General features: G+C 40.6%; 1 protein-coding gene across 1 annotated transcript in view; it reads right to left on the bottom strand.

Annotated features, from left to right (window-relative positions):
• Positions 1–24,107, bottom strand: part of LOC126183845 (ionotropic receptor 25a) — a 442,093-nt gene that overhangs the window by 278,354 nt on the left and 139,632 nt on the right. The window contains exons 7-8 of the mRNA XM_049926116.1: positions 21,442–21,599; positions 10,638–10,755 (exon numbers count right to left, since the gene is read on the bottom strand). Of these exons, the coding sequence (XP_049782073.1) occupies positions 10,638–10,755; positions 21,442–21,599 (276 nt within the window). The remainder of the gene's footprint in view (positions 1–10,637; positions 10,756–21,441; positions 21,600–24,107) is intronic.

Genomic DNA, 24,107 nt, shown 5'->3' with positions numbered 1-24,107 from the left:
AAGCAGCGGATGATGTAAGGCTCACTACTAGCTGGATTTTAGCGACATCCAAGCCGCCTAAGTCAAACATCAGCAGAGAGGAGAGACAAGGACTGAAATTGTTGCAGAAGGATGAAAACCTAGTTGTTTTACCTGCTGACAAGGGGAACGCCATGGTAATCCTCAATGCTACAGATTACCACAAGAAAGTTGGATTGTTACTGGAGGATAGCACATATCGGATTCTCAGACAGGATACCACATCAGCGCTCAGCAGGAAGATAAGGGAGCTACTAAAAAAACTCTGGCCTCTCCGACAAACTGATGAAAAACTTATGACCGAGAGCACCTAGGCCACCAAGATTGTGTGGTTGGCCAAAGGTTCATAAGAAGAACATCCAGTTGAGACCGATTGTTAGCACTATTGGATCTCCTATGAACAGGCTTGCAAAACACTTAACTAAATTGTTGGCGCCTATAGTTGGTCACTGCCCACATCATATTAAGAATTCAAAAATGTTTGTTGATATCATAAAACAGATGAAGATAGGCCCAAATGATATCATGGTCAGCCTCGATGTGGTTTCTCTGTTTACTAAAGTACCTGTGGATGACACATTACAACTGTTGGCTGCTCATTATTCCTCAGAAATTTTGAAGTTGTTCTGGCATACCTCGATGACCAATTACTTTTTATATAGTGGAAATTATTATGAAATGATGGATGGAACAGCCATGAGATCGCTACTATCACCAGAAATAGCGAATTTTTCATGGAGTATTTTGAAGAACGAGCGTTGAGCAGTGCTCACCTCTGCCCATCATGCTTCTGTAGATACGTCAACGACACTTTTTTAATCTGGCCACATGGCAGTGACACACTGCATCAGTTTGTCAAACATTTGAATGGTGTACATCCAAACATAAAATTTACAAGGGAGGTAGAGAAGGAAGGGAAGTTACCTTTTTTAGATGTGTTGGTGGAGCGAGAACTGGATGGACGACTGGGTCATTCTGTGTACAGGAAGCCAACACATACAGACTTATATCTGCCACAGCTTCCATCATCCACCTCAGAAGAGAGCTATGCTGAATACTTTAATACACAGAGCCAGGACTATTTCCAACAAGGACCACCTCGGTCCCAAGATAAACCATTTGATGACTGTTTTCAAGAGGAATGGTTATTCTGCCAGAGAAATTAAATCAGTATTGTCCAAGAAAGTAAGACATGATGCCGTCCATAAACAAGAAGAGGAGCAACACGTAGCGTGGCTTCCATTTTGTGGTGCTACAACAAGAAAGATAGGCAGAGTCCTAAAGAGGCAAGGAATAAAACCAGTTTTCCGACCACCTAGGAAAATTAAGGAAATGTTGAGACCAGTCAAAGATAGTCTCAGCTTAAGGGTACCGGGAATTTATAGCATTCCTTGCGAATGCAGCAAGAATTACATGGGCCAATCTGTAAGAACCATTGCCGGCCATTTCATCGAGCACCAGTGCCACCTGAAATACAGGTATTTGGAAAAATCAGAGGTGGCTGAGCATAGCCTGCTTAACAAGCATAAGATTTTATCTGAAAAAATGAGAGTAATAACCCACGCATCAAATTACTGGGACTCTGTGATCCGGGGACAGTCGAAATTAGACTTAGCAATAATAACTTTAGCAGAGACAATGGCTATGCACTTAGCAACACCTGAAAGAGTGCACTGGATAAAGAAAAATTGCAGAGGAAAATTTCCTGGACTTTACCTCCTGATTCAAGGGATGGCACTGCAAGCAATGTGGGATAGAAACTGCATCTATGGAAGTAGTAGAGGGCACCACTTCACTACGCACCATATCGCTGTTGCTATGACATATTCTAGCCAATCAGAAGCTGTCCTTTGCATATAAAAGTGGGAGCCTCACTAATTTACGACAGTCAGTTGTAGCCCTGACGACGACCATGGAAGTAGTGGTCAAAAGCTTGGAGTTTTATCCTGAATTGATGTGGCATGTACACTGAGAGATTTTTATTCAAGAATTACGTCGCTAAAGACTTCATAGCCATATAATTTCTATCATGTTATTAAGTTGGACATTTGCAAAAGCCATTACTGTGTTGGTCAAATGAAAAGAAAATTAAAATATGTAAATAAATAAATACACTTTTGGTTGAAATTTTACATTATTCTTGTAAAATATTATTTCCCTATCCTCACATCTGTGCTGAACTGCCTTTCACTGGTGAAATGTTTTGCTACTGACAAAGGTGGATAAATCATCTGTTGCATATTACTGAGCTCATTAAATTGAAACCTTGATCATGACTGTATCTTCTTTGGTTAAATTGTCAATTATTTTAAAAGATTTGTCCATTATCTTTTACATCATCCCAATGAATCACAGTTATTTTACTGTAGACCGATAGGTACATGGTTTCAAAAGTTTTGTGTGTTGCTTTCTAGAAAACTGTGTATCATGCACCTGCATAACATGTACGGTTCCCCTGATATGAACATATATTAATATTACTGATGTCTCTCAGACAACGGTACATTTATGTATATTGTACAACCTCTGCTGGTGGCCATGAAAATGTGGGACAGTGACTGACCACCTCACTGCCACTCATTGCACAGCCCATGTACAGACGTTAGTCACACACTGAGCCACACCCATTTTAGTTTGCACATTCTATGTGTAACAACACATGCCTTTTCAGCCACCATATTAAGACTGATTCTTCACTTCTCTTGCTTCTTCTAAAACAAAACTTGTTTTCTCCTAACTTAATTTCAATTTTACCTTCTATTTCTTTTTAGTACTCCTGTGAGTTTTTGACACTAGAGTGATTTTGCAGTAATTTTCACATCTATCCATTTCTGTTTTTACCAAAACCATAGCAAATACTTATAGATCTCATAATGAAATTTTCCCTAAGACATTTAAGCCTCATCCATCTCTTTGATAATGAAGGAAGCTGAAGAATGAATTTAAATATGTGCCACAGCCAGGACTGAAACCCAGGGGTTCTTGCTTACTAGGCACAGATGCTGACCATTAAACCACTATAGTACTATCATCAACATTGCTGCATGGACTACCCAAGTTGAATGCCCTCCCAACACAAACTTCATATCTTAAACTTATTTTTCCCCTAAATTGTCACTATTGCCAGGGCTCTCACAAACTTCAGTTCATATCTTCAACTTATTTTCCCCCTAAACTGTCAATTTTTTTCTTCTGTGGTTGCAACATTCATCATCCCCTTGCATGTATGTTCTCCATATGATACGTAGGTGTGCAGGCAATAAACACTGCACAAGTGTTGTAATGTTTAGGGAAGGTATCTGTTCTACATCTGCATGACACATAAGCTCCGGTCACAGTGTACTGCCTGTCATGATACACAGCAGTTCGCTACATGGGCTTGGTGGCGTGTCAAGTAGTCCCCTATTTGATGTGTTGGGTGTATACAACATTGCACATAGGGTTTCCAATTAGAAGTTATGAAATACTGGTCTGTCCTACCCTTGCAGCACGGAGATGGGGTCCCATGGGCCATTTGATATTCAAGGGCCATTGAGTATTATATCATAAATTATGACTGTGTACCCATTTCTGTTTCTCCAATTACAGTACCATCTGTGGGGGAAACAAAGAAAATACTTCAGACAAAATGTATGAAGATTTTGCAGTAGAATTGTAATCTGCAAAAGATTTCAAAGTTGCTCCCCAATACCCTCACACAGGATGGGATGGCATGTCAAGTATGGTATTGCTGGATGTTCCCCTCCAAGACAAACAAATTGGAATGATCACTTCTTTGATCCGATATATAGTCTTTAAGATATTTCAATGTCTTCAGTTACAAGGAACACCCTATATATTCTTGCAGTTCACTTTCAACATTTTTATATGTTTATCGTTACTTAATAATTCCTGTATCTCATCTGTCACCCATGTCTGCCCATTTCCTGCCTTTTTCAATATCTAGTACCTTTCCTATTGCATTTACTGAGCTACTGAACACATCTTTTAAGACTGTGGTGACAATGATGATGTGACTGACCACCAAAAGGAAGGCTATTGCATAAAGTGTATTATCTCTTCTGTTTTATATTCTTTGAATATTGGAGTATGGATGCTCTATTGTGCAAATAGCCCTTGTATGGTGTTTTCTGAATCAGTGTATTTAGTGAATATAATAGAGGGAAACATTCCACGTGGGAAAAATATATCTAAAAACAAAGATGATGAGACTTACCAGACAAAAGCGCTGGCAGGTCGATAGACACACAAACAAACACAAACATACACACAAAATCAAGCTTTTGCAACAAACGGTTGCTTCATCAGAAAAGAGGGAAGGAGAGGGAAACACGAAAGGATGTGGGTTTTAAGGGAGAGGGTAAGGAGTCATTCCAATCCCGGGAGCGGAAAGACTTACCTTAGGGGAAAAAAAGGACAGGTATACACTCGCACACAAACACATATCCATCCGCATATACACAGACACAAGCAGACATTTGTAAAGGCAAAGAGTTTGGGCAGAGATGTCAGTCGAGGCGGAAGTACAGAGGCAAAGATGTTGTTGAAAGACAGGTAAGGTATGAGCAGCGGCAAATTGAAATTAGAAATTAGCGGAGATTGAGGCCTGGCGGATACACAGAAGAGAGGATATGCTGAAGGGCAAGTTCCTATCTCCGGAGTTCTGACAGGTTGGTGTTAGTGGGAAGTATCCAGATAACCCGGACGGTGTAACACTGTGCCAAGATGTGCTGGCCGTGCACCAAGGCATGTTTAGCCACAGGGTGATCCTCATTACCAACAAACACTGTCTGCCTGTGTCCATTCGTGCGAATGGACAGTTTGTTGCTGGTCATTCCCACATAGAACGCTTCACAGTGTAGGCAGGTCAGTTGGTAATTCACGTGGGTGCTTTCGCACGTGGCTCTGCCTTTGATCGTGTACACCTTCTGGGTTACAGGACTGGAGTAGGTGGTGGTGGGAGGGTGCATGGGACAGGTTTTACACCGGGGGGCGGTTACAAGGGTAGGAGCCAGAGGGTAGGGATCGTGGTTTGGGGATTTCATAGGGATGAACTAAGAGGTTACGAAGGTTAGGTGGATGGTGGAAAGACACTCTAGGTGGAGTGGGGAGGATTTCATGAAGGATGGATCTCATTTCAGGGCAGGATTTGAGGAAGTCGTATCCCTGCTGGAGAGCCACATTCAGAGTCTGATCCAGTCCCGGAAAGTATCCTGTCACAAGTGGAGCACTTTTGTGGTTCTTCTGTGGGAGGTTCCGGGTTTGAGGAGATGAGGAAGTGGCTCTGGTTATTTGCTTCTGTACCAGGTCGGGAGGGTAGTTACGGGATGCGAAAGCTGTTTTCAGGTTGTTGCTGTAATGGTTCAAGGATTCCGGACTGGAGCAGATTCGTTTGCCACAAAGACCTAGGCTGTAGGGAAGGGACCGGTTGATGTGGAATGGGTGGCAGCTGTCGTAATGGAGGTACTGTTGCTGGTTGGTGGGTTTGATGTGGACGGATGTGTGAAGCTGGCCATTGGACAGGTGGAGGTCAATGTCAAGGAAAGTGGCTTGGGATTTAGAGTAGGACCAGGTGAATCTGATGGAACCAAAGGAGTTGAGGTTGGAGAGGAAACTCTGGAGTTCTTCTTCACTGTGAGTCCAGATCATGAAAATGTCATCAATAAATCTGTACCAAACTTTGGGTTGGCAGGCGTGGGTAACCAAGAAGGCTTCCTCTAAGCGACCCATGAATAGGTTGGCGTACGAGGGGGCCATCCTGGAACCCATGGCTGTTCCCTTTAATTATTGGTATGTCTGGCCTTCAAAAGTGAAGAAGTTGTGGGTCAGGATTAACCTGGCTAAGGTAATGAGGAAAGAGGTTTTAGGTATGGTGGCAGGTGATCGGCGTGAAAGGAAGTGCTCCAACGCAGCGAGGCCCTGGACATGCGGAATATTTGTGTATAAGGAAGTGGCATCAATGGTTACAAGGATGGTTTCCGGGGGTAACAGACTGGGTAGGGATTCCAGGCGTTCGAGAAAGTGGTTGGTGTCTTTGATGAAGGATGGGAGACTGCATGTAATGGGTTGAAGGTGTTGATTTACGTAGGCACAATGGACTTAGGTTTCATGTTGCTGGACTGTGCATGCCAACAAGTGAAAGGTGAAGTGGACGATTTCCAGAATAGTGTAACGATCGATCGCTCATGTAGTGTTCTAAGGTACCCAAATTTGCACATGTGCTCTGATCCTCTACGTACTACAATGTCGGTTACAGTAGTGCCATATGCAACGCCACCATTCATGCAAAAAGCACATGCAGTCAACTGCTATCAAGCTATGCCAGATTTGCCTTCCTCACAATTTAATAACGGACATTTTTATACATCAAGTTTGCCAGGCTCAACTACCAGATCTGTCGCCCAGTTTCTCGATCACATGGGTTCGAGCACCCCCAATGGCGCTTTGCCATCCAGGAACGCTGTACCACAACGATGTGACTGCCAGCAGGTTTCAGAAGCAATTTATGGTCCTACCACACAGGGTGCACAGAAGACTCCCGCTGTTGCCACACCAAGTACCAAACCACCCCCCCTCCCCCACCACCCCTCACACATGAAATGCCCCAATTCCAACCATACAGCTGCTTGCTCCTTCTGCAGTACTGTCTGCGCCTGCCGCCCCAGCCTTCTGCATCATTTCCGAGGTGGAAAATTTGAGTACTGTGCCTTTAACTTACGGTCCAGTCTCACACACCACTCACCCATTTGTTCCCATGGTACCGACCGTGCCTGCTGCATCGTGCTTCTGTGACTCATCAGGGACATTGCGACCTGCCATTGTTCGGGATGTGTTTGTTAGAAATACACCCACACCAGTAGTGCCAGGTTACAGGACAGCCTATCCTACCATGGGACAGCATGCCTTTCAAGATATGCTGAAGCCACTCTCGTCCCCCCCCTCCCAGCCATCTGCCGAAGCTACCTCCTTTATACAAGGATAACACCGTCTCATGGTTCGCGCATGTGGAGCATCTTTTCAAGTTACATGAGGTGACTGATGACAACACTAAATTTCTGTGTCTTGTCACGCACCTCCATGACCACTCAGATTTAATTTGTGACCTCCTCCTTTCACCACCACAGCCACAGCCACAGCCGAGTTCACCAAGAAGACAATATTGGACCGACTTGCCTGCTCGCCACAGGAATTAATAAACAAGATCCCTTATGAGGAACACCTGGGGGACCGCATTCCGTCACACCACTGGCTGGCACTATGCCACCTGTTTATCAGTCGTCTGCGGGCAGAGTCAGGGCTTGTTCTGCCTCCACACCAACTACTCCACTGGGCAGTACTCGTTTGCTCTCTCCTCTTTCCGAGCACTCAAGAATCATTCACACACCATATGTCCCGGTTTACATTTCGGAACAGATCAACGAGGACAAACCTCCTCCACTGTCACAATCACCTCCACCACCACATCTGGCTCATCCATACTGTTGGTACCACAAGATTTTCAGGGATGAGGCCAAGAAGTGCTGCTTACCTTGCCAGCACCCAAACGCCGACTACAGGATCTAAAAGACACCGAGTCCTGTGGGGAACTTCACAGACATCCTAAAACATTGCACTCTGTCCACTCGTCCTCTTGGCTGAGCGGTTGTTTATTTGTGACCAACATTTCGTCACAGTTAGTTTTCCTAGTCGACACAGGTGCTGAGATGTTCATCATACCCACATCGCTGACTTCTCCTGTTTTTTCACGGACGAAGTTGCTTCTATGCGCTGTCAACGAATCGATATTACAAACTGTCGGCTCTGTTAAGATTATGGTGCATCTATCTCCTTCTCTACGTTTCCTGTGGACTTTTTACATTGCCGACATTGACGAACCATTTCTCTGTATTGATTTCTTGTCCCATTACAAACTCTTTCCGAACATAGTCCAAGGTTCAGCGCCATACCAACTTTCTAACACTCAGATACCATGCTCAGGCACTTATGCTCGTCATTGCCCAATCCGTCTGCCAAGTTATTCATCACTACGGATGCCGGCAACATCGCAGTCAGGGCAGTATTACAGCAACGCAAAGGCAACATGGTCTCACCCCTTCATTTCTTCTCTAAAAAACTGTCTACAGCACAGAAGAAATATTCTGCTTTTGATAGAGAACTTCTGGTGACCTATGAATCCATCAAACACTTTCGCCCTGACATTGAGGGCTGTTCTTTCTTCATCCTTACTGACCACAAACTACTGATGGACGCCTTCTGCAATCCTCCTGAGGACCCTCCCCCTCAGTGTTTCTGCCACTTCGATCTGGTCTCTCAAATTATTAGGGACGTACACTACATCAAAGGCACAGAAAACATCCCCGCTGATTTCTTTTTGTGGACCAATACTGCCCCACGCATCGTTGATTTATCTGACTTTGCCTCTCTCCAGGCCTCCGCCGAGGAATCTCAAGCTCTCCCCACAGATACTCAGGCATTGCTTGTATTTACCAAAGCCAAGTTCCCTGGCGTTTCGGATGAAGTGTGGTGCGACTCTTCTTCTGGCACTCTTTGGCTGTTGCTCCCTCCCACATTGCGCTCACAAGCCTTTGATGTCTTGCATAACCTCGCCCACTCTGGTGTCCGCACCACCACACTACTCATCACTGAGTGTTTTATTTGGAAAAATGTTAAGCAGGACTGTCAAGCCTGGGCATGCAACTGCATTTCCAGCCAACACAACAAAATCAGATGCCACACCTCTCTCCCCCTTGGCAAGTTTGACATTCTGCAAGGACGTTTTCGTCACGTACATTTTGACCTTATCAGCCCTCTGCCACCGTCAGAGGGCCACAGATATATCCTCTCCACATTCAACCACATGTCTTGTTGTGTGGAAGCTGTTTCTTTACCCAACACACAGCAGAAACCGTGGCCAAGGGATTCATCTCATCACGGATAGCTAGCTCTGGTTGCCCATCCACCATCACCACTGACCAGGGTCGGCTGTTCGAGTCTGCACTTTTCACGATTCTATGTAACTTTTGCAGTATTAAAAAAATTCATACAACAGCCTACTACCTGCAAAGCAATAGTTTAGTGGAACGATGGCATCGCACCCTTACAACAGCACTCAAGTGCCATGACTGCCTCAGACCGTGCTTCCTTGGGTGTTACTCGGTCTCCATTCGACCTTTAAACCTGACTTACAGGGAACTATCGTCAAATTCATTTTTGGTGAGAACCTGGTTCTACCTGGGGAACTTATCCTGCCTCAAGCACCTGAGGATTTCCCCACCTCCCCAGACTTTGTTAGTAGAATGCACACCCACTTTAGACACGCATGGCTACACTTACCTGTCAGTCATTCTCCACTGGACACTTACGTGTCAACCGCACTCAACACATTCTCCCACATTACGCTCTGTTAGACAACCCCTGAAACCACCATACCTCGGCCCTTTGAAGCACTCGGAGGGGTGAGATGACGTTTGACATTATGGTTAAAGATCACCCGCAGACCGTTTTGCTACACAGGCTGAAGCCTGTTTTCATGGAATCCAATGCCACCTCTGCCATCCCAGTCAGACCATCTGGACGAATTTTCCATTGTCGAGCCCGATAATGAGTTAGCTCATCCCGTGGTAGGGTCTTCTCCTTCTGATGATTCGTCACTGCAGTTCGCGGGTTTCCCAAGTGTGTCGTCATCAACCCCATGTGTAGGTTTTGATGATGATTCATCTACTGGAGAGACTTGCTCTCCAACTTTCAACTCGCGCTGCAATGCACCACCTAACCGCATTGACGGCATGTCGACTGTCACTTTCGACGACCATGTGCTCGTGCTCCTTCAGACACTGCAGACTCGACACTCAACGAGGAACTAGATGTCAAGATAGTGCATAGCCTGTCCCTCCCGTGAGAGTGCGATCCATCAAGAGTTCATGCATTCATCTCCTCGGATGGCTTCATCTGCATTAGGGGCAGGCACACTTGCATGCTGCACCCCTCCCCACACCTCTACTCCCGGGCCGACTGACACAGTGTCCACCCCCGCTGGCTGTTTGATTACAATATGGACCTGCAGCTCATCACCATGCCTTTGCACACCACCCTGACTGAGATGGAGCTTCCAGTCGTGCACCTGCCGCCTCGCACTACTCACTCCAACACCGATGCCCACACGACCTCCCCTCAGGCCTCACAGGCCGTACTCCATACTGCGGAGTGTGGAGGGGGGGGGGGGGAGGGGGGGGGGGAGTTCGCGGAGGCAGGGGCTGTATGGCGTTGATAGGTCACATCGACCATGTAAAGCATGATCTTTGAACTCTAACTGCTCTGACGAGCTGCCATGTTAATGTTCCAGTCAGCCTTTGTACCTCGTGCAGTGTACACGTGTAGCTTTCTTGGTGCTGAAATATATGTATATATAGACACTTATGGGAGCAGTTTGTTGCATATACAATTATCCGTATTCCCATTTCCCATAAACTCATACAGTCACTCTAAAATTGTAATGAGTTCTGGCATCATATGTGGAGATAGTTGATGGTTGGTTAGTATCATAACATAACAAACACTGAGGATACAGGTAATTAGTTTGTAGATACATCAAATAATTCAATTACAGAAACTGGTACTACCTGCTGTAAAGTGTCCAAAAGATTCAGCTTTCTCACAGAAGGAATATTTTTATTTTCTTCATATTCTTCACAGGGAATGTACTCCATATCTGGCCAGCTTCCTTCACCCATCATTTGTCTGTCAAATTAGAATATTTATATTTTAAGAAAAAACATTTCAGAAATTTTACGATACTCAAAATCAAATAGGGGTAATGCAGGAGTAGGTTTACTAATGAATAATAAAACAGGAATGTGGGAAAACTATGATGGGCAGCATAGTGAATAAATTATCATAGCCATGACCTTCCACAGATGTACAAGAACACATGCTGATTAACTCCATAGACAGATGAGAATGAAAAAGGGTATGATGAGATCCAGTACATGAGGAAAGACAGAGAATTAATTGTGCAATTCAGAAGTGGAAAAGGACGAGAAGTAAAAATGGTTGGAGAACATGGGTTTAGGAACAAGAGCAAAGTGGTGTAAAATTTTACAAAGAGCATAATTTAAATAAATCCAAACACTTGGTTTAAGAATCATGAAACAATATTGTATACACTGAAGAATCCTGTAGATACAAAAAAATGTTTCATATAGAGTATATGGTAAGATACAGATCAGAGATTTAGAAATCAGGCTTCAAATAGTAAAACTTCGAAAGGAACAGATGTGAATTCTGACCATAATTTATTGGTTCAAAATGCAGACTAAAGCTTAAGAAATCAGAGAAAGGAAGGAAAATAAAGAGATGGGACCTGGATAAGTTGAAACAAGCACAGAATATTGATAGTTTGGAACAGAATATTAGATATGGTTCAGATAAAATAGGGAAAAGGACTATAATTGAGAAAAGTAAAGGATTACTTTGGAAGATGAAGTAGTGTGGCATCATTGGAAAAAGTTGACAAAAAGACTAGAAAGAGCAGAAGAAGTTCTTTGATAACTTTCAAAATATTAAATTTCATTGATGAAAGGGGGAAAAATGGAGCAAATGAAACAGAAAATTAGATTGACAGAAAGTGCAAAATGTCAGATTAAGAGAGGCCAGAGGTGAAACACAGACCAGCAGCAGCAGCAGCAGTATATACTGATATTAAGTATGTTATCAGACTGATATTAAGTATATCATAATTCCAAATCTTTGGAAAAAAGAGAAGCTGCTGTATGAAGATTAGAGTTATATAAAGTTTATGAGAATATTTTGAAGAAAAAGGGAAAGTAGATGAAGATCAGCTAGGTTATGAGATACTGCAATAAGAATTTGACAAACCATAGATAGACCAAAGTTGAAATGTGGTACCTGAAATAAACAACATTCCTTCATAATTATTAACATCTTTGGGACAATCAGTCATGGAAAAGTTTTATGTCTAATAATCAGGATATATGAAACAAGCAAAATACCATTGGACTTCAAGAAGAATGCAATAATGCCAAGCCAGAAGATGCTAAGTATGTGTATTAGAGTGAACCATCAGTTTAATAAGGCCTGGTTGTAAAATGCTAACATAAATTATCTACAGAAGGATGGAATAAATGAAACAATGGAAAACCCAGGATAGAATGTCACAATATTATGAAAACGGAAGTTGGCACTCACCATATAGCAAAGATGCTGAGTCACAGATAGCACAACAAAAAGACTGTCACAACATAAGCTTTCAGCCAACAAGGCCTTTGTCAAAAATAGATGACATACACACACACACACACACACACACACACACACACACACACACACACACACACACAGAGAGAGAGAGAGAGAGAGAGAGAGATATGCAAATGCAAAGACAACTCTCACACACATGGATACAGCCTCTAGCAGCTGAAGCCAGGATGGAATAACTCTTAGAAGCTGACCTTTGGGAATATCAGATTTGATTCTGGAGAAATAAACATATAAAGGAACATAGACCCTACACTCTGTCTTGTTGAAGAAAGGTAAACTGGATTGAAATACACTATTTGGAATTTCAAAGTTAGAAGGAATAACATACATGAAGCAAAAAGTTACCTACAAGTGTTACAGAAACCATATTGGAGTTTTAAGGCTCAAAGGATGTCAAAGGGAGGCAGTACGAGATAAGAGTGAGGCAGGTTGTAGAATACCCCCCCCCCCCCCCCCCCCCCCCCCCCCCCCCCCCCCCGCATATGCCATGGGTCTATATCTTGTACAAGCAAAAAGTTTTACATTATGTTACTGTGACATGGCTTCAAAATACTCACTATAGTTTTCAGTTGTGATGCAAAAAATGTTATAAGATGAATGCTGACAAAAATAAATACTATCACATTATTCTGAGGGATTTAGATTATGAAATGAGATCCCGAGAGTGCTAGATAAGTTTTGTTTGTACGGGGCAGCAAACTAACTTGTAAAGACAAATTTTCTTCTTTTATTTTCTTGTGACAACAGTCACAAAAATGGAAAAAAAAACTTGCCTGTGATAGATTAGTGTGGAGTGGAGAACTGCATCACATCTGTCTTCTCACTGCCAACTACAACAACTAAAACAAAGCTATGTACACCACTAACAATACGATTAAACATGATTAGCAGTACAGTCAAAATATCAATGGTTTTACAGCTTTGAGGTATTAATTTGAAAGTACTGTTAGTGTCAGTATTCTTTGGCATTCTTTAATTAACTGTATATACTGTAGAATCAAGTATTAAAGACTCTGAAGCCATACTTTGAAACTGGCACCTGTAATAAAAATGAAAAAGAAAAACTTTGTGGAACGTAATTCTTTGACCTGTAATAACTGCAGCTGAGAAATACTCTTTGTAGGCACATGGGAGCTTCATTTATTGAGCTATAGTGACAAATGTCAAATTAAATAATTCTCTTTAAAAGATTTAAAAAGTAAACAAAGCTATCTTGATTAAGGTGTGGAAATGAAAATTAAAATTCTATTGCAAGAATACGGAGCACTATTTGCTAAATACTTTCAGAGGAGTATGATTTTACTGAATTTTACACCAGCAAGGAACGAAAATAGAATCTTTCTTAGATGTCAAAGTTGAAAGACAAAGGCTGTTTTTTCTAGATGAAGAATGATTTTAGTTTGTGAAGTAGCCCCTCTTAGGTGAACACAGTTTGTCCATTTTTTCACAGAACAGACCCCCTACCAAAGTGTGATACTAGAAAATACATCCATCAACAATTTCTGTATGGTAGTATGTAAAACTGAATGCTCAAAAATTCTGGGTGTGAATATGATAAGAAACTGAGTTGCAAATTACAAATCACTGACCTTCCCAAATGTTTATGTTCTTTATGAAACCACTGATTTTGGTGATGAAAGCATCTAAAACCTAGCTTTCTTTCCATATTTCAATTCATTAATGCCATACGGAATAATATGCTGAAACAATTCCACACTTAGACATCAAGTGTTGTAAGCATATCATATCTACTGAAGGCAAGTTTTTTGGTAAACTGGAAGACAGTTGTTGGGTATTGTATGTCTACAGCTACACCAGACCTCTGCTAACCACTGTGAAATGCATTGCAGAAGGTTCCTAGAATGATATAACATTTTAGAGTTCCTTCTCATTCCAACTGTGACTTGCAGTAAGAATAACTACTTAAATGCCTCTATGTGTGCTATGGCTGGTATAATCTTCCATTCACTCTCTCTATGCAAGTGATCTGTAGGAGGCTGAAGAATGTCACTAGTCTTCAGTTAACATTGGATTTTGAAACTATGTAAGTAGGCTTTAATGGAATAATTCATGTCTATCATCAGGCATCAGGCACCTGTCAATTCATGTCTTTCATTATTTCTATGAAGATCTCTTTCAAATCAAACAAACATGATATCGTTCATGCCATCCTTCCATGTTTAGGTTCAGATTCCCTGCTATTTCTGTTTGACATGGTTCTCACATGCCTCATCAATAATCTAAAGAGAGATTCATAAATTGTATATGAACTGCCTCCTTTGTTGACAAACTCAATTTTCCCAGCAGCTTTCCAATGAACCAAAGTACTCAACTTTCCACCTCTATGAATGAACATATGTGATCATAGCACATCATATCCCTACAAAATGTTACAAACAGATATTTGCTCAGGTTCACAGATTCCAGTTGTGAATCATTGATATTGTAGTTAGAGCATGCTAAGTTTTGTGGATTGAGAAGTGCACAGTTTTACATAATTGAAAATTTAAAACAAGTTGACAGTATTTGCACCACTTTGAAATCTTATCAAAATCTGAAGTTTTTTTGAGATAGTTATTTGTTATAGATAGCTGCATCTTCAGCTAAAATCTGAGGTTACTATTAATACTTACTACTACTTCTACATCTACATCTACATCTACATCCATACTCCGCAAGCCACCTGACGGTGTGTGGCGGAGGCTTATGTCAATGACTCTCTATCTAATAACATACTGCATCCTCCCTGCCCAAAAATCCTCAATCTGGTCACAAGTTTAATTTAAAACATGATATGACTGTGCTTTTGTTAATAAGCATTGGCACGATACTGTGGCGAACATTTTTCAGAAGTCAAGAAATGCACCAACCACCTGACTTCCTTGATCCATGCCTTTCATAATCATCATTTTCAGAATCCATACTGGAGATACCTCATAAGTTTGGAGCTCCAAAGACGTTCTCAGATTCTATAACAGATGAACATCAATGAGGCTGGACAATAGCTTTGTGGTTCTGCAGAATATTATAGTTAAAAGGACTCTGTAATGTTGAAATATGCATGGTCAAGCAAACATGTTATTTATGTAACTGAGTGACTCAAATGAGTTGAGTGAAGGCATTGAGAAAAAATAATTGGCCAGAATTTAAGAAGTGGTGTCTAGTGAAATTATAGTAAATATGAAATGAGAGATTAATGTTGACATTGAGTAAAGCACCAGACGTGTGAGAGAAAGAATAATAGCTAGTAAATGGATGAAAATATTGTGATAATAAGTTATGAAGGACATTTCACAGTGATTAAGTGAGTCATAAGTAGTTAAAGATAACAATCACCTATGAAAAATAGGAAATGGTTATTTTCATGTACAAAGTTTGAACTAAATGATCATGGTTTTCACTGTTGACAGTAACTATAACAAAAATGATATTACTTTATTACTATATCTTTGTCATTTACCAGCCATGGCTGGACAGACTGCATCACAAATACAATGTTTATCAACTAACTTTTATACAACACCATATGTTGTTGTGGTCATCAGTCCTGAGACTGGTTTGATGCAGCTCTCCATGCTACTCTATCCTGTGCAAGCTTCTTCATCTCCCATTACTTACTGCAACCTACATCCTTCTGAATCTGTTTAGTGTATTCATCTCTTGGTCACCCTCTATGATTTTTACCCTCCTCGCTGTCCTCCAATGCTACATTTGTGATCCCTTGATGCCTCAGAACATGTCCTACCAACCGGTCCCTTCTTCTTGTCAAGTTGTGCCATAAACTCCTCTTCTCCCCAATCCTATTCAATACCTCCTCATTAGTTATGTGATCTACCCATCTAATCTTCAGCATTCTTCTGTAGCACCACATTTCGAAAGCTTCTATTTTCTTCTTGTCCAAACTATTTATCGTCCATGTTTCACTCCCATACATGGCTACACTTCATACAAATACTTTCAGAAATGACTTCCTGACACTTAAATCTATACTCCATGTTAACAAATTTCTCTTATTCAGAAACGCTTTCCTTGTCATTGCCAGTCTACATTTTATATCCTCTCGACTTCGACCATCATCATTTATTTTGCTCCCCAAATAGCAAAACTCCTTTACTACTTTAAGTGTCTCATTTCCTAATCTAATTCCCTCAGCATCACCCGACTTAATTTGACCACATTCCATTGTCCTCATTTTGCTTTTGTTGATGTTCATTTTATATCCTCCTTTCAAGACACTGTCCATTCTGTTCAACTGCTCTTCCAAGTCCTTTGCTGTCTCTGACAGAATTACAATGTCATTCTCCATATACAAAATTTATATTACAAATAAAAGAAAATATTTATGCAGTGCAAAAAAAACACATAGAACATAGAGAAAATGAAATATAAATAAACAGGAAAGTAAAACTTCATAGCAGCAAATGAAAATATCATAAAGCAAAATGTTTACAAAACCATGTAGACCACACACACAAAGTTTTGTTTTGGCAAAATATGTACTTTAAGTAAAACACAAAATTAAATGTGCAGTTAACTGAGAACATAAAAAGAAGATTAAATTTAGGCAAAATTAAATATAAAACACAACAATATTTATTATTTTGTCCATTCACTAGAACCACTGTTGAAAAACTCTTCCAAGGAATATAGTGGATGTTGTTTCAAGTCGTGAGCAATTTTTTTCTGAAATAATTTGGGTGGCAGGGATTTCACTTCTGGAAGCAGTTGATTGTACATTTTTAGGGCAACTGTTGGAAAGCTGTCTTGTGTACTTGATAGGTGACACCTTGGCACTTCAATGTTCCTCTTACAGCGAGTGGCATGATTATGTATTTCTTGTCTTATGCTAAAATTCCTTTGATTTTCTTTTATATAAATGAGGCAAAAAACACATACTGGCTAAAAGCAGTCATTATGCCTAGCCTTGTGAAAATTGGCTTACAGTGGTCCAGTCTTTCGCTAGAGGATTTGATCCTGATGGCTTTTTTTTTTTGTAATAGCAACATATCTTTGCAGCCTGAGAAGTGTCCCCACAACAACAGTCCATGTGGCTGTGGAAGAGTGTATGGTAGACTATTGTGAGAAACTGGTCAGTTATTACCCTCTTCAGCTTCCTCAGAAGGTATATCATACAAGAAAATTTGGTGGATAAATATGCAGTGTGATCATTCATGGAGAGTTTGCTGTCAACCTTGAAGCCCAGTAGTCTGACAGTCTCCATGTTTTCTTGCTCTTCAATGTTGGTTGGACTGCATATCAAATGTTGGGTTTTTTCTTCATTAATCTTCATTTTATTTATGAACAACCATTCTTTTATTTCTTCAAAAATCAAATTTGATGCACCACGAGCTTCTGCGGCTGTATGTCCTTTGACAATAAGGATAGTGTTATCTGCAAACTGCAACATTTGACTATTACAGCTCATATCATTGACATGTATGAGGGATAGGAGAGGTCCTAAGACTGATCCTTGAGGCACTCCATGTTCCAGTTTTTGTTCAAGAGAAGTTGCTCTGTGCACTGCTTTCAGTTTTCCAAATAAGATTGGAGTGTTGATAGAACAACACCTCCAACACCATAGCATCTTAACTTGGCTATTAGTGTTGTGTGTGAGATGCAGTCAAAGGCTTTGCTGAGGTCACAGAGTGTCAGTGCCACACTCTCTCTCTCTTCAAAACTCTGTTGAATCGTTTTTAATAAGTCCAGTGTGGCTGTCAATGTTGATCTCCCTTTGCGGAATCCGTGCTGTGTGTTTTGGAATAAGTTGTTTTCCTCAAAGTAATTCAGTACCTAGCAGTGCATCACAGACACAGTAACTTTGGCTAGTACTGGTACCACTGAGATTGGTCTGAAGCTGGACACCTCGCATCACTCCCCCTTCTTATATATTGGTACTGTGCAAGCCAGTTTAAGGAAGTCTGGGAAGACACCAGAAGATAGACATTTGTTTATTGCTATGGCTAGTTGCTGAGTTAATTCTGCAATAATTTTCTTTAGCAGTGTGTAGGACATGCCATAGATGTCTACACTTTCTGAGTGTTTGTAGGAGTTTACAATTTTTATCATGTCTTCAGGGTGTACTTCCTTCCAGTTTTGAATACTGCAACTGTCTGCATTTCTTATGTTTGCAGTCGGATCTAGGACAGAGTGTGGAATTTCACTCACTGGCTTTTCCACTATTCTGACAAAATATTCATTGAAGTCATCAGGGCTACATGAATTTAAGCAGGAGGTAGTCTTCTTTCTGTTCTCATTTACAAGATTCCAGGCAGCTTTACAAGGATTTTGGGCATCTTTAAAGTATGTATCATTATATTTCTTTTTTGCTTCCTCTACTGCCTTCCTATAAGCTTTTATGGCTTTTAGGTAGTTGTGGTGATGTAATTCTTTAGCTGGAATGTCTAAACCTGATTTCATTGGGTCCTTGCACATTGTTACAGCACACTTCAATTTATTGAGCTCGGGTGTGTGCCATTGTTTCACATTGATAACTTTCTGCCTGCCTTGTGATTTGTCCACAGGTTTCTTCACTGGTCTTACCGGAAACATGTCATCAAATATTGCTTTTAAGGTTTGGAACAGACATAAGAAAGAATCACTGCCTACTAACTCTGCAATAGTCATGTGCATGGGTGTGAATTGGAATTGTTAGAAAAATGATTGCCAAACAACAGTGGCTACAATGGGAATAAAGACAATATTACAAAAAGAATAGATTGCTATTCACTATATAACAGAGATGTTGAGTCGCAGAAAGGCACAACAAAAAGACTACTAAACATATACTCTTTTGGCCAGAAGGCCTTCTTCCAAAATAGACAACATATAGACAAACACATTCACACAAACACAGCTCACACACACATGACCTCTGTCTACGGCTGCCAGGGACAGTCTTCTTTCTGTGCTTGTGTACAACTCATCATCTATCTTTTTCCTGGATTTTCCATTGTTTAACTTCATGTTTTGCCATATGTGTGAGTGAGTTTATGAACTCGATGGTTATGCAGAATCTGGCTTGTTCAGTCTCCAGCTCCTATGACTGGGGGGTCCCACAAGGTTCCATTTTGGGGCCCTTGCTTTTTCTTGTTTATATCAACGACCTTTCATCAGTAACATTACCAGCTGCCAAGTTTGTTTTGTTTGCCGATGATACAAACATTGCAATAAATAGCAAATCAAGTTAGCAAATCAAGTGTAGTCTTAGAAAGATCAGCCAATAAAATATTTGTGGATATTAATCACTGGTTCCTAGCCAATTCTTTGTCACTAAACTTTGAAAAAACACACTACATGCAGTTCAGAACTTGTAAGGGGTGTCCCAAGAGTATATGTCTAACATATGATGACAAGAAGATAGAAGAAGTGGACAGTGTTAAATTCTTGGGATTACAGCTTGATAATAAATTCAACTGGGAGGAGCACACCACAGAACTGCTGAAGCGTCTTAACAAATCTCTGTTTGCAATGCGAATTTTGTCAGACATAGGGGATACAAAAATGAAAAAGCTGGCATACTATGCTTACTTTCATTCCTTAATGTCATATGGGATTATTTTTTGGGGTAATTCATCAAGCCAAGCTAAAGTTTTCCGGGCACAAAAACGTGCAGTAAGAATTATATGTGGTGTGAACTCAAGAACATCCTGCAGAAGCCTGTTTAGGGAACTAGGGATACTAACTACAGCTTCCCAATATATTTATTCCTTAATGAAATTTGTCATTAAAAATATATCACTTTTTCAAACCAACAGCTCAATTCATGGAATCAATACTAGAAATAAGAATAATCTTCACAAGGATTTAAAGTCACTTAGTCTTGTACAAAAAGGTGTGCATTATTCAGAAACACACATTTTCAATAACTTGCCAGCAGCCATAAAAAGCTTAACAACCAATGAAATTGAGTTTAAGAGAAGCCTAAAGGATTTATTGGTGGCCAACTCCTTCTACTCCATTGATGAATTTCTTAGTAAAACCAACTGATTTGTATATAAGTACAACATAACTTCTGCACAATTTCAGTGCAGTAATGTGTTCACTGAAAATTTGTGTGTGTGTGTGTGTGTGTGTGTGTGTGTGTGTGTGTGTGTGTGTGTGTAAGTATAATCTAACTTCTGCACCATTTCAGTGTAGTAATGTGTTTATTGTAAATAAGTATTACAGTAGTTGTATTACATGTTTATTACCTTATAAATAAATAAAAAACTTTTTTATTTTAGATTCAGTGCATTAGTATTTGTAAAATGACTCTTAGTGTTCATTAAAAAATGACGATCATTCCACTTGGGACCTGTGGAATGGTACATTAGCTTATTTGTAAATATTTGTCATGTATTGTTGTTTTTCTGACATGTTCCACATCCTGGAGTATCTCCTCACTACGGATCAATTGGAATGAAAGTAAATCTAATCTAATCTAATCTATGGTGTTCTCTGAGCCTAGTACAGATTGATATCCCAGTAATCTGATGTCTAGGAAATAAATTGTGGAAACCTCTTACCACTCCACAGAAATGAACATTATTCAGCATATCTGTGATGCCTTGCAACATGGTGTTCAGAATAGATCTCAACCCCCTCATACTCTTACGGTTTTATGGACGGCATGATTTATGTTGTCAATTCCCTCCAGCCCTACCACTACTCAAGGCATTAGTCAAGTCCATACAACATCATGCTGCAACATTTTTGCATGCTAGTGGGGACCCTACATGTTATTAGGCAGGTTACCAGTTTCTTTGACTCTTCAGTGTAAGATTAGTTGAAGAGTCAGCATTTCATCCATCATCCATAGCACACTCTGAGCTGAGTTTTTTGGACATTTTACACATTTCATAAAAACAAGTTAACAAACAAACCTGTGGTGTTCACTATTAAAACTTTTGAACTGAATTACTTTTTTTACATTTTAAATGTATTATTACTATTACTATTGTTAATATTACTATGATTTTCATTGTGACATTTCACAGTTCTATATTTTACTATTCTATTACATTTTATTTGGAGAAGTTTTGTGAATACTACCATATATCCTTCAACATTCTGTCATTGACACATCTGCTAAAATGACTAAAAGTAAACAAGTAAAAATTAATTATTGCATTCTGTAATGAATAGGAGCATAATAATTCAATGACTTACGCAATAGCAAGAAATGTATTCCGAAACAGCTCGTAATAAAACTGGTAAGTTAGCTTAGGATTTTCAGACCCAATTACAGTTCCTTCAGGATCATTTGGTTTGACGTGCAAAACTGATGCTCCTTTACCACATTTTTGACAAGATGGATTGCCTTCATCCTATAACATTAACAATAGTGTCAGTTAACGTTTTAAATAGCTTCAGTCATTGGATACACAGGCTGCACATCCCCAGAAAATTGTTATGTGTTTTGTCCTCTGATAGTATAAACATTATTATTTGTTCATAGTTATTCATCAATCACTGATTATGTACTCAGTATAGGTTTTGATATGTGTGCAATAAATTTTACATTAAAATTACACATTACACATGCATCTTACACTGAAAATTAAATTTTAGGTTTTGGATAATACCTTATTATATAATTATTCTACCCCATAAATAATGCTGTTGGTTACAGATTTTGTAGATACCTCTAAAGGGAGTTCATTGGTAGGTGTCTCACTGCCAGTTCATTACACGGTTTTATGCCAGTTAAATCTATTATACTTTAAATCTAACAATGGAATATTCATGATGGAATAATATTATGAAAAGGACAGATTACTACTCACCCTATGATGGAGATGTTAAGTCACAAAATGGCTCTAAGCACTATGGGACTTAACATCTGAGGTCATCAGTCCCCTAGACTTAGAACTACTTAAACCTAACTAACCTAAGTACATCACACACAGCCATGCCCGAGGCAGGATTCGAACCTGCGACCATAGTAGCAGCGCGGTTCCGGACTGAAGCACCTAGAACCGCTCGGCCACAGCGGCCAGCTGTTAGGTCACAGACAGGCACAACAAAAAGATTACCAAACACATAAGCTTTTCTCCACAAGGCCTTCTTCTGAAGTAGTCTGAAGTAGACAATACACACACACACACACACACACACACACACACACACACACACACACACTCATATAATCGTGCAAATGCAGCTCACATGCCCATGCTCTCTGGCTCCCAAGGCCTAACTGTGAACAACTGCGCATGTAAAGTACTGTTTGTGGGAGAATGTAGGGACAAGGTACTGAGAGAGCAGGGCAACTACATGCAGTCAGAAGATTAGATGGAGGATGAGGTGGGAGCGAAAAATAAGAGAAATAAAAAAGATTGTTGGTGGGCTTGTGGAATAGAAGGCTTTGAAGTGGGAACAGGGAAGAGATGGGTAGGTGAAGGACAATGACTAACAAAGATTGAGGTTAGGAGGATTATGGGAACATAGTATAAACTGCATGGAGAGTTGCCATTTGTGCAGTTCAGAAAAGCTGGTGTTGGTAGGAAGGCTCCAGATGGCAGATGCTGTGAAGCAGTCATTAAAATCAAGAGTACTGTGATGGACAACATGCTCAGCAGCTGGGTGGACCAACTGTTTCTTGACCACTGTTTGCCTGTGGCCATTCATGTCGAGAGACAGCTTGTTGGTTGTCATGACCTCATAGAATGAAGCACAGTGGTTGCAGCTTAGCTTGTAGATCACATGACTAGTTTTACAAGTAGCGTTGCCTTTGATGGGATAGGTGGTTGTGGTAGAAGGACATATGGAACAGATCTTGCATCTAGGTCTATTACAGGGATATGAACCATGAGGCAAGGGGCTGGCAGTGAGGGCTCTGTAGGGACGGACGAGGTTATTTTGTAGGTTGGGTGGGCAGTAGAATACCACTGTGGGAGGGGTGGGGAGGGTAGTGGTTAGGACATTCCTCATCTCAGGGCATGATGAGAAGTGGTCAAACCCTGGCTGAGATTGTGATTCAGTTGTTCCAGTCCTGGATGGTACTGAGTCAAGAGGTATATGGTCCTCTGTGGCCAGATGGTGGGTCTTTGGAAGGGGGTAGGTTTCTGGAGAGATAAGGGACAGAATGTTTGTGATTGGGAGGGTAATTACAGTCTGTGAAGGCCTCAGTGAGACCCTTGGTAGTTTTTGAGATGGACTGCTCTTTACTACACATGTGACAGTCATGGGTGGCTAGGCTGTGTGGAAGAGACTTCTTGATATGGAATGGGTAACACCTGTCATAGTGGAGATACTGGAGGTGGTTGGTAGGTGTGATATGGACAGAGGTAGTGATGTAGCCATTTTGAGGTGTAGGAGAACATTGAGGAAGATAGCTTGTTGGGTTGAGGAGGACCAGGTGAAGGGAATGGGGGAGAACATATTGAGGATCTGGAGGAATGTGGATTGGGTATCCTCACCCTCCTCAATTCAGATCACAAATATGTCATCAATGAATCAGTTAGTTAGTTAGTTATGTCATGTTCTGTAGATCATTTTCCTGATTATTTTATCGATATGATGTGGAACAAGTCATATTACGAGATATATATAAACCCACACATGAATAGTGCTAATATTAATATTACTGAAGGTTTTAGTTCTACACATGCAACTTCATTTAGAGGTACAATTTTTTTTCTTTTTTACCATTTCCGAAATAGAAACTGGTTCTGAACCATGAATAAGATGATGCCATGCTGGTACCCACTACAGTGCCCCAGATGTTGTATTTGTGGGCCTTCTAGAGGAATCCTTCCTAATCACCTGAATCCCAAATCACTCACCTGGTTTAAATTCACCGTTGACATATTTTTGATCTGAATTGAGGATGA

Source organism: Schistocerca cancellata, chromosome 1 (assembly GCF_023864275.1).
Source record: "Schistocerca cancellata isolate TAMUIC-IGC-003103 chromosome 1, iqSchCanc2.1, whole genome shotgun sequence".
Classification (NCBI taxonomy): domain Eukaryota; kingdom Metazoa; phylum Arthropoda; class Insecta; order Orthoptera; family Acrididae; genus Schistocerca; species Schistocerca cancellata.
The sequence above is the reverse complement of the archived record's forward strand: the minus strand, read 5'-3'. Positions and strand labels throughout refer to the sequence as shown.